The following is an 11,950-nucleotide window of genomic DNA, read 5'->3' as shown; positions in this document are numbered from 1 at the left end:
AAATTTAAATAGATTGCTATTTATTATTCTTAAGAGTAAGTGAATAGCAGAACAATCTCTTACAACACGTGCAGCAAATTCGATGAAAGCTTTGCCCTGCTATTTCAATGGTGTCTTCAGAACCCACAGGTAAAAAACATCGAGCACAAAATGGCTTTTTGACTTGTTCTTGACCTTTATCCATAATTAAACTTGACTTTTTTGGGTAGGTATGTATTGAAATAAAATTTGAATAGTAACGAAAACAGCAATGTTTGAAAATGAAAAAATATTTCGTTTTGACGGTTTTTGAAAGTACTAAAAACAGAAGAATGTAGTAATATGAAAAATAAATGAATTCTGTTAGGTTTTAATGTAGTTTTAGTAAAGGAGAACGTATTCAATGCTTTATCCTCTAAACCTTTTGGACCTCTTGGAAACAACCTTTTGGAAACCTTTTGGAAACAATTGATTGGCATTGTGGAGTATTATGTTGTAAGCCTAAATTAATAATTAATAATAATAATTAATAATATAATATATTAATAATAATAATAATTAATTAATTGTGTTGGTGCGCAATAAAGCGTATTCTCTCTCTCTCTCTCTCTCTAATAGGTATTTAATCCTGATAGCATGTCGGCTTAAAATATGGTAGATTCGTTACATTGTACAATAGAGATTTCGTTTTCATGCCCCTAGTGAGTGGCATTCTTCTTTATTTTCTTACTATATTATTTCTATAGGCTCCCGTAACTATTTAACCCGAGTTACACTGTGAATTTGGTGTTCGTATTGATTGCAGACCATTGTGTTCCGATAGCAAACCTTATAAACAATTCTACTGTTGAAAAATATTAAGCACAGATGTCGCTGCGAAAACAACGATTCAAACAATGATCTCATCACTAGCGACCGTTGACTCAAACTCTTGTCGATTCATGACCAAAATAAAATCAAGTGCATCACTATTAAGTTGCGTATGTGTTGTGCTGTTAATATGTGTTATCTATCATGTTTTTATCAAAAAATTGTTGATTATGGACTTATCTGGTATTAAATCTACGTTTATTTAGTGGTAAAGTATATCAACGCTGTTATCATAATGGTTTTTAGCAGATTGCAAAGCACTATGACACAATTTATTTAGGTTAGAACTGTTGACTCTCACCGACGAATAGTAGTTGCATGTTTTTACCATTTTCTATGGAAAAAATATCTGTTTTTATTTAAATTGAAAATCAGACAGAGAGTAGAGAGTCTTGTCTACGATAGGAAATAATTAAATTAAACTTTAATAGTTAGTTTACTAAGAAATAGGCGCGTAAACTTTGACATTTTTGAGTCATATATTTTTTTTTATTCACGTAACTATTTGTTTTATGGCCTTCAGACTTATTGTATTGTTAAGACTACACATATCTAAACGGTTTTAATTTATTATATAGATAATTTATAACTAGTTACAAAGTTAAAAAATAAACTTCCGCCAACTTAAGTATAGATAACTTCAAGTTTATGTAAGGGAAGGATTTTTATCACGATTCAAGAGTAACAAAATATAAAAATAACTGTCGAAGTATTTTTAAATTAAATTTAAAAAAATCGTCGCTTAAATTTATTAACGTTTTAGTTTTTGAATACCAAAAACTGAGTGAAACTAAGTTATAAAAACATAAATAGCCATTCTCACATTACTGTACCGAATATTAGTACTCCTAATTCTTAAGCCTCCTGCCTTCACAAGTAAAGGCGAAATTAGAAGACAATTTTAACAGAGATATTAACTATAAGGCCAGAATTGAAAACGAGATGGGCACTTTAGTTTACATAATATTAACTATTTATTTTCTGTCCTGATAGACATCACAAAATGAATTCAGTCACAATGATTCATATATCAGGTTGAAGAATATTTTAGCCTTAAATTGGAATTTGTAAGTCCTTCACATAAATAGGCAGGATATTGATATATCAATAGTTCCATTAAAGTGAAGTTTACAGTAATTACAAGTTTTAGTATAAGAAAAAAAAAACAGTAAAAGTTACCTAATACCGAAGACATACATACACATCAGTTACTAAAATATTCAGTAAATTAATAATATATGTGTTATGTATATCTATGTTTAGATATACAGGCGATAATCAGAATATATACATATCTAAAGCAGGAATGCTAGTAAATGCTTTGTTGTGAAATCCTTGTTGTTTCCTTCTGTGCACTTGTTATTTTTTTTATTGCTTTAATGATTGGACAAGCTGGACAAAAAAATAATGGAAATGAGGTTGGTAAGAGAGTGTTAACTTTGAATGTGGAAGGTTATAGAGGAAGAGGTAGACCTAAGAAGAAATGGATGGATGGTGTGAAAGTTTTTTTTTTTATTGCTTAGATTGGTGGACGAGCTCCCCGCCCACCTGGTGTTAAGTGGTTACTGGAGCCCATAGACATTTACAACGTAAATGCGCCACCCACCTTGAGATATAAGTTCTAAGGTCTTACATGTAGTGATATGTGTAAGAAGGGAGTGAGCGAAGAAATGGTATATGATAGAAGAGTATGGAAGGAGAAAACATGTTGTGCCGACCCCAGGTGGCTTGGAGAAGGGCGGGAGAATGATGATGATTGGGCAAACTGGAATTGGTTACCTGAGCCCATAGACATCTACGATGTAAATGCCGGCACCCACTTCGAGACATGAGTTCTTAGGTCTCAGTTTTTTTTTATATAAAGGCATCTAGCTATTATCCCACATTTGGACTATTCACATTTGTTATCAGTTAGGAAAAAACATTAGGGAAATATATAAAGGCTGTAATTGTGATTTTTAAATGTATCTATATCTATACTAATATTATAAAGAGGAAAGATTTGTTTGTTTGTTTGTTTCGAATAGGCTCCGAAACTACTGGACCGATTTGAAAAATTCTTTTTCCATTAGAAGCCGACATTGTCCCTGATCAACATAGGCTACTTATTTTAATTTTTATTTTATTTTATTTTTTTGGTTTCATGTGTGTTTTAATGTTTCCGAAGCGAAGCGAGGGTGGGTCGCTAGTATTTTATATTTATAAACTTAAGAATGTCCTGTACAAAGAGCAGGAAAAATCGCTTCAAATATATTTGTATGATTTTGGTTAGTGCAATGATTCATTAATAAAATCGTCTTTGTCCACAGAATGGTTCATCTGAATGTAAAGAAAAGAAAAATGTCCCGACATGAGAAGGCAAAGAGCGGCTTTGTGAGTGCTCTCTTAATTTTATTTGATTTTTTTTCTTCGCCCAAATGTAATAACTACTATTCGATTTATCTAGTCAGTCGTTTTCTCCTGGTTTAGGATTGTGAGGCACTACTATAGACTTCTCACTATTTATCACTATCTATTCCTATCTTGTCTACTAGAGAACACGTGCTGAGCAGCTTTTCTGGCTAAATCTATTGCTGCTATAACCATGTGTAGTTATGTGAGCATTACGAATTATTTTGATTAAAACTAGAACTGCCATTAAGACTGGCACCAACTTTAAAGTTAAAGCTAAAAAAAAAACCAAAGGTATCGACTTGTCCACCAAAACATTTGAGAATTCTTGTTAAACAATAGTCACAATTACAAGTTGCGTAAATAACACATAGTCACTAGTTAGTACAAGATAGACTTATGCCCGTTTATGGAGTATAAATAATCGTATGGAAGACACAGACAAACATTGTTTTTGGTAAAAAAAATAAACTGTTCACTATTCAAGTGTCTGTCAGAAGTTTTAACCACACAGAATGGTTTCATCCGAAAACGCGTGACTGTTTGTTTAAATATTTTCGTATTTACGTTAATAATTTCCGCGACGTAGGCAAACAAAGTTATATTACTTCATGACTTCTAGGTTAAGGATTTATTGTACGGTTCGTAAGATAAAGGCAGTTCGTATTGAAAAAGGAAGGTTAGTAAATATCATATCGCTATCGAAGGAATCTTCAAGTAACACAGATGCCGCAATGGTTTCAAAATTGCACGTAATGTAAACACAACAAAAAATAGGACGACGTGTAAGGTCAACGCCCTCGTAGACACTGGTGATTACCTCGATATGAGTCGACTATTATCAAAGCCGGCAATGTGACTTTTGGACAATTATTGGTAAATCAGAAAAACGAATTATTGACTTTGTATTCCATTGGCAGTCACAAAACTCTTCTGAACGACATTTTAGATAAATAACAGGTTAAGTATTAACCTTTATTTAATGCAGGTTTTGAACCGTATTCTTTGAAGGAGACGATTATATTCAAATCAATCTGTATTGACATATCAATAACATTTTTTTGTCCAAATGCACAGATTGCCACCTTTGATAATAGACGACTCATATGTTGTAATTGACAAGAGACAAAAAAATTACGGGGCCAAAACAATATGTATATTATTACCAATAAGCAAATGAATATTGTTTTTTCCTTCTATGTTGAGGAAGTGAGTCGTTTTTAAATTTAGGGCCAAAAGCGAGTTATTTGATTTAATTAATACGTGAAGCAAAAACTTTGTATCCCTTTTTACGAACATTGCGCCGACGGAGGAGTATGAAATTTTCCACACTTATAGAGAATATAGAGAAGAAGTGCACAATGCTATTTTTTTTTTTAAATAATGCTTAAAAGATACATTAAATCAATAAAGAAATCATTACACACACTACATACCATGTATTTGACGCACACACGCATGCATACTATTTATTGTCAAACTTTTGTTCTTGGCGTCTGTTGTCAAATTGAGAATAGATTAATATTGTTTGTCTTTGTTAATATTTTTTATAGTGTAGTCTTGACGAAATTTGTGATTATAGAAGTATAAAATACAATTATAATAGTGTACAAACTTACAATTTCAATTAATTATAGTCGATTTTCGACTACTGCGGGACCTCTAGTTTGATTTAATTCGCATAACCTTAATATTATAAGTACAGTAAATTTGTTGTCATGACAACAGGCACGTGGTTCTATAACTATTTGTTAGTAAACACTATTAAATTAAGAGTAATACATTAATACATTGAAAACTACCCGAAATCTCATTCGTATCACTGGGTTGAAATTCAAATTTTAACTTGTTTGCTTATTTTCCAGTAATGCGTGTTAAAATTCGGCTATTTTATTTAATCAGTATATTATACAATATTAAAGGAATACCAACTGGATATTAGAACATTATTAAAAACAAAAGAAATACGATTTCTAAGCTTTTAAAAAAAGTTCCTATTTAAATTGTCATTCGTGTTGTCGTTATCAAATGCGTAAAATGAAAAATATAAATGAATATTATATAATATTATCAATGAATGAATGATTGACTTGATTGTGATGAAGCATTTTTTATTCTGAACATGCCTAAATACAAAAAAAAAATTGAAAATTAGAGAAAGTTTAAATTTATGAAATCGATCCAAGTATGTTATCAGACACCGGTCACCGTCGTGGGTTGTTTTTCCTACCTAAGCCTTTGGAGGCTATTTCAGCGTAACCTTTATTAGTAGGTGAGCTCACGGGGCTCAAACCGGAGTGATGCTAACACTGACCCTAGCAAGAGCAGTGCTTCGCAGAATCTACCACCGGATCGGAAACGCGACCCACTGAGAAGATCCGGCGAGAAACTCAGTGGGCTGTGTCTATGGGTTAATTCGCTCGTGGAGCCCTTCGTCGCAAGCGACGGGTTCGACGAGGACGGTGACCGGTGCTTATGGTACTTAAAAGCCGTCAAACTCGACTACGACGAAGAGTTCGACGAGCGAACTAATCCATAGACACAGCCCACTGAGTTTCTGTGTATCTGAGTGGGCTTTAATCTACAGTAACAGAGTGTCGCCATGATTTAACACAGTACAAAACCATAATTACAAAAACAATTAGAACAAAAAAATTGTCGTCTATCTCGGAAGGCAACGACTGAAAAAGAAAAGCATTACACTACATATTTTAACGAGCATTTTACAAAATCGGTTCTCACATTAATAAAGTGTCGCCACTATTTAACGCAGCACCATATTTCACACGTACAAAAACAATACCAACATTACAAAAACAATTAGAACAACAACAACAAAAAAAAGAATAGAGCGTGTTTGTTGTCTTATCGCTCGAAACTATCTTCGGAGACAACGATTCGCTGGATATGAAATTGTAAATGTAGATATATATATGTATATGAAACACTTTTCAGGCATTCGATAAAAGGGTCATCAAACGATTTCTTTGTTAATTTGTTGTTTGTTTTTGAATTGGCACTAATAGAGTATCGCGATTTTACTCGAGTAACATTGTGATTACTATGAATGTTCTCGAAATGAGACCTCATCTTTTTAAGGTTGCTTTTGGTGGTGTTAAATTGAAAACTGGTACGGAACGCCCGACATAAGTGATAACTTAAACTAATCTAATTTGAACTAGGTATTAAATATTGAAATTGTTTTACTTGAGAAAAGCTTAGGTTATTACTTAAATTTTATGTATATTAATCAGATAATGTACTTAAGGAAATTTGTAACATGAATTGAAAAAGATACATAAATAGTTGGGAGTCACATACGTTCTCGGTAGCGCTGCCGTATGCGTGAGAGAAAGAGACGACAGACAGACTGGCGCCGTAACGCGTTACGTAACGAAGCGATTTACCTTCCCATAAGAAGTTATCACTTCAATAAGGGCGTTAAATTTCGTCTGTCTGGTTCTTTGTTTGTTTGCTTTCATCTCCGATACCACTGAACTGATTGTTACAGGGTCTTCATTGGCAATTTCTCATACGTTATTCTGCTTTTATCCTGAAGATACTTAAGTACCTATCGCGGTAACTGGAAATAAAACTTAATTCTTATCTCAATCGGCTTGAAGTTGCGATAGAACCTAAGAACTAGTTGTGTATTTGGCTTGTGTACATGGCTAGTTGTGTATTTTTACAGTGAATAAATAATTAAAGTTACTTCTATCTTGAAACGGTCTCTTTGGTCGAGATACTTTCTAAGCGCTTCATTGTATCGTGATTATAAATTTAATTCGGATTTGACCACGGAATTTAACGATGGGTAAAAAAGGTTCTTTGGTTTAAGCGATATTTTTGCAACTTTACAGGAGATCCGATTAAAGTTTAAAATTTGGAAAAAATATCATAAAGAAAAATCTTCTTCAGCTATTTGAATGTAGTAAATTTAACTGAAGTTCAATTTAAAAACATAGAACTGTTGATGCTAATACCAAAAAACACGCAACTTTAATGACAAATATATGCGAAACATAAGCGAAAAGTCGCTTAAAACCGATATAGAATCAACGAAAGTCTTGAATTTAGAGAGCTTGTTCGTTTGTTTTGGACCCTGTACCATAGACCATTGTATAGGGTCCTTTTTTCATTGCTGCGAAATATGGGTGTTTATATCCAGCTTATTTCTGCTGCCATACAAATGACTTAATGTTGATTCGCAAGCCAGGAAGCTCTATTCATATATGGAATAGGACGGATCTTAAAAAAAATATTTTTTTGCCAACCCTACCTGCATACGTGACGGATTGTATACACAATAGTGATAACGTAGGCTTATCTGTACCATTCTCTGCTCAGTCGGTGATCGCACACGTCCGGTTATGTGCATCGCTTCGAAGGAATCGTGTAGTTTATGTACAAAACTAGCAAGGGGTCATTAAAATCGGTGCTAAATAGTGTTTCTTTGTGAGTGTAGTGCCTTAATTGTGTATTTACGTGTACGGTTTTGGCGTATTCGATGCGGATTTGTTGTGTACAATCGAGAAAGGATTTGATGTGTTGCGTTTAAATCGGAAAGGCTTGGGAAATTAGTGAGTTTGATACTACGACCAAGGCGGTACTTCAAACGCCTTTACCGTGCGCATTAATTAAACGTTTTAAATCACGTGGCTTCTTCTAGCTATCCACGGATACATACATTGTGTAAAGGGGAAGGGGGAGGCCTTCCCCTTCCCCCAAATTAATAATAAACATGGCATATCTGGATACGATTGAGACCAGAGCAGCTTTATCTAATCGAAGGGAATTTCATCTTGAAATCAAGTCAAGACATTCAGGTCTTGATTGGTTTTTAGCTCGTCTTCTAAAATACCACAGTTTTCGTTAAGGGGTTGGGTCCACCGTTAAACAACCCTATTATTTTTCCGCTTAAGCGTCCGATTTCAACTGATACGTGGTCAAGGGAAATGGAGACATGTGGACCGATTATTGTCATAACGATGCTTCCTATGCTTACATACGTGACCGGGGTCGAAGCCGATGTCTTGGTCGGTAACGTGGGACTATACGCCTAATTAACGTCATATTGCGGTCATATTTATGGGTGTGTACTCACGAATGTGGCACGCGATAAACCCAAGGTCGCACGATTGAATCACTGCAGGCCACAAAATAGTACGTAGCGTTTACGTGAGCTTGAAAATTGAACGCCTTAGCTCTGCCCGTGGCATTGCTGAAGACCATGGGCGACGGTAACCAAAAACGGAAAACGCGAAACGTGACCTTAATTCCGAAACGAACGGTATTAAAACTGGTGTCATTGTTGGCGATCGTCGACCCAACAACCGATCATTTTGTGTTCCCCGAATCCTGATCATGCAGGAGCCAGTCACCGTCGATGCCCTAGACACGGCCTTAGGGATCCATAAGATACAATAACCTTTGCATTAGACGTCTTCAGCTCTAACACTAGGAGCAGGCTTAGGGACCCCGGTAACCGTACTCGTAGAACTCGCCAAAGAGGTCGACGTGCAACCTAACCCATGCATCAGTCCGCTGATTTTCCCGCCGGATCTTCTCAGCAGGTCGCGATTCGGATCCGGTAGTAGAATCATTCGCGAAGCAATTGCTCTTGAGTTGTTAGGTCTCCTTCGGAGGCGCTCGGGCAGTTGTTAGCAAATCCCACCCCTCCTGGCTGAGCCTTTGCTCGCCCACCTGTCCTGGTGAAACTGGAAAGGCCTCCAGGCCACCAGTAATCTTTCAATCATAATAAAAATAATTTTGTGTAGACTGTTTTTTTTTTGCACGCAATGTATACGTCCCCTTATCTTCACTACGCTTTCCATTGCTCGGTCGAAAGTTTATAGTTTTCATTTATGTTAACGACTTACGAGCGGTTCAGTTTCTTTGTGCGTAAACAAAAAATAAGAACGAACGCGTTGCACAATCAATTGGAATTCCGATAACGCCGATCCGTCATTTCATGATATATTAGTGAAAACGGACGAAGTAAGGCGGCGGCGTGAGCGCGAGCGGCGCGACGTGCATTTTTATATTAATACGCTTCAGGCGTATGTATGTTTGTAACGGAATCTTTGAACATAATTTTGACCCCCTTCAAAACATCGGATTAACTCGAAATTGGGTATACTTATTAAGGACCGATGTCAATTCACTATTTAAAAAAAATGAAAAAATTGAAAATCAATTAATAAATGAAAAATAAATAATAGCTTAAAAAACTAACAATACGCTTTTATAGAAAATTCAGGATATTATCAAAATAACCCTTCGTTCTACTCGTATCTAAATATAAAATATTATAATCTATAAAATATTTATAAATACTGACACCACGCACCCCACGCTTTTTTTTACAATAAAATCATTTTTTCTTACACTATTTTTGAATTAAAATTTATTTTCTATGTTTTAGTTGGATTTTCAATAAAAGCGTATTTTGTTAGTTTTTTAAACTATTATTTATTTATCGATTCGAGGTCAGTCAGGAGATGAGCGATGACACTGAATATTCTAGATACTTCTAAATAATTCTGGATTGTCGTCATTAACCGCCTCTGTTTTATACTCTGTTTCAAGTACCGCCTTAAATCCCTGCTCTTTCGTTAAGTCTTCAATACGATGTGGTTTTTTCTCCCGGTAAATAAATGTGGGTAGGTTGTTAATTATATCGAGAGGTGAATAGGACTTTTTGGCGGGAACGCGAGGAGTGAAGTTGTGTGATTTGTTTTATTTTGTCTATTTAGTGTTTCGTCAGGTTTAAAATGTGTAATAACGGTGGTTTATTGACTGTTTAATATCTGTGAAAGTGCACAAATTTGGGAAAATGAAACAAAGCCGCTGGACGTAACTTCTCGGGATCCTCCAAAAAGTCAACTAAAAAAATCTCAGTAAATGACCACCATTTTACTGAGATTATATTTCATCCCATATCATCTCATTTCATTTAATTTCATCCCAGTTGATTAATGTCTCAAATTAATCATCCTCATTTCATTTTATCATTTTTCATAAAAATAAGAATATAAATTAAAAGAAGACATGACTTAAAGGTCTTAGTTATCAGGTCATAAAAAAAGAGGTGAATAGTTTTTTTTTATTTTTTATTGCCCTTGTAGGCAGACGAGCATACGGCCCACTGATGGTGAGTGGTTACCGTCGCTCATGGACTTCAGCAATGCCAGGGGCAGAGCCAAGCCAAGCCAGCTTGGTTTAAGCGACATTTCGTTTAACACGCGACATTTATCTTTGTAATTAACGGTTCGTTTTATTTGGTATCAGCGTCAACAGATCGATGTTTTTAATTGAACTTCAATTAAGTTTACCCCATTCAAATGGCTGAAGAAGTTTTTTCGTTATGATATTTTTTCCAAATTTTAAACTTTAAATGGTTCTCCTGTAGTGTTGCAAAAATGCCATTTCCACTTCGATAAAGCGGCACGACACGAGAACCCTCTCATCGTGGCCGCCGGTAACTACATTCCCGATCCTGCGGACAGAATGGAAAGCAGTCGACGTCGCCCCAAACACGTCATTTCGGATCCTCCCGATTCACTAACGGTGCTTTTAGGTACCTCAAGCACCGGTCACCTTCTCGTCGAACCCGTCGCTTGCGACGAAGAGCTCTACGAGTAAATTAACCTTCAGACACAGTCCACTGAGTTTCTCGCTGGATCTTCTCAGTGGGGTCGCGTTTCCGATCCGATGGTAGATTCTGCGAAGCACGGCTCTTGCTAGGGTTCGTGTTAGCAACGTCGTCAGGTTTGAGCCCCGTGAGCTCACCTACTAGTTAAGGTTCCGCTGATATAGCCTTCCAAGGCTATCAGCTTAGGTAGGAAAAAAAAAAGAAGGAAAAATGTCGCTTAAACCAAATAGCCTTTAATTCCTCGATATACCATTTTTCTCGGATTTCGATTCAGTGCAACAATAACACAGTATCGTTTTGATTAATAAACTACGCGTTACATACAGAGGGTAGGTTCGAAAAAAAAAACTTCTTCGTGATATCACTGTGAGTTTACACTTCATTAAGTTATTTCATGTAACAAACATATTTCCCAAGTTTTTCCCGTGATGTCAGTGGACTCTTAAAAGATACAGCTTAGAAATGAGTGATAAGCGATACAACAGTCTGCCAAGGCTGACGCGGAGAGATACATGGAGGAAAAGAGGGGTGAGTAGACGAAGCAGTAAATATATATTTTTAACAGTTTTCGCGTGTCGTGAAGAGAGAGAAAGATTCAAAACATCGAATACAAAAAGGACATTCTACTGTTTTTTTATATTTCTTAGATGTGTGGACGAGCTCTCAGCCCACCTGGTGTTCAGTTACTGGAGCCCATAGACATCTACAACGTAAATGCGCCACCCACCTTGAGATATAAGTTCTAAGGTCTCAGTATAGTTACAACGGCTACCCCACCCTCCAAACCGAAACGCATTACTGCTTCACGGCAGAAGTAGGCGGGGTGGTGGTACCTATCCGTGCGGACTCACAAGAGGTTCTACCACCAGTAAAAACTTACTCTACTTACCCGATCGCGACGGGGCAACGCTAAGCCGCCGTCGCCCGAAATATGTCTTATCGGATCCCCCGGATTAACTTTCGGTGCTTTTTGACCTCTCAAGCACCGGTCACCGTCCTCGTCGAATTCTAACTGACCCACAGACACAGCCCACTGAGTTTCTCGCCGGATCTTCT

General features: G+C 36.1%; 2 protein-coding genes across 9 annotated transcripts in view; one reads left to right on the top strand and one right to left on the bottom strand.

Annotated features, from left to right (window-relative positions):
- Window positions 1-216, bottom strand: part of LOC114249771 (uncharacterized) — a 3,584-nt gene extending 3,368 nt beyond the window's left edge. The window contains exon 1 of the mRNA XM_089737638.1: window positions 64-216. Within this exon, the coding sequence (XP_089593764.1) occupies window positions 64-184 (121 nt within the window). The 5' untranslated portion in view covers window positions 185-216. The remainder of the gene's footprint in view (window positions 1-63) is intronic.
- Window positions 217-901: 685 nt separating this feature from the next.
- dia (diaphanous related formin 1) overlaps window positions 902-11,950 on the top strand; it is a 67,837-nt gene continuing 56,788 nt past the window's right edge. For 2 of the 8 annotated variants that reach the window (XR_016325138.1, XR_016325134.1), the window contains exons 1-2: window positions 902-1,057; window positions 3,159-3,222. Coding sequence is in view for 4 of the 8 variants with exons in the window: in XM_089737289.1 (XP_089593415.1) it covers window positions 11,357-11,422 (66 nt within the window). In the remaining 4 variants the exon portion in view is untranslated. Of the gene's footprint in view, window positions 1,058-1,110; window positions 1,130-3,158; window positions 3,223-11,239; window positions 11,423-11,950 lie in introns of those variants that run through there. The other 6 variants (XR_016325135.1, XR_016325136.1, XM_089737289.1 and 3 more) reach the window with 6 other exon arrangements.

The sequence above is a fragment of the Bombyx mandarina genome, chromosome 23 (genome assembly GCF_030267445.1).
Source record: "Bombyx mandarina strain Sakado chromosome 23, ASM3026744v2".
NCBI lineage: Eukaryota > Metazoa > Arthropoda > Insecta > Lepidoptera > Bombycidae > Bombyx > Bombyx mandarina.
This window is presented reverse-complemented; position numbering and strand designations above follow the sequence as displayed.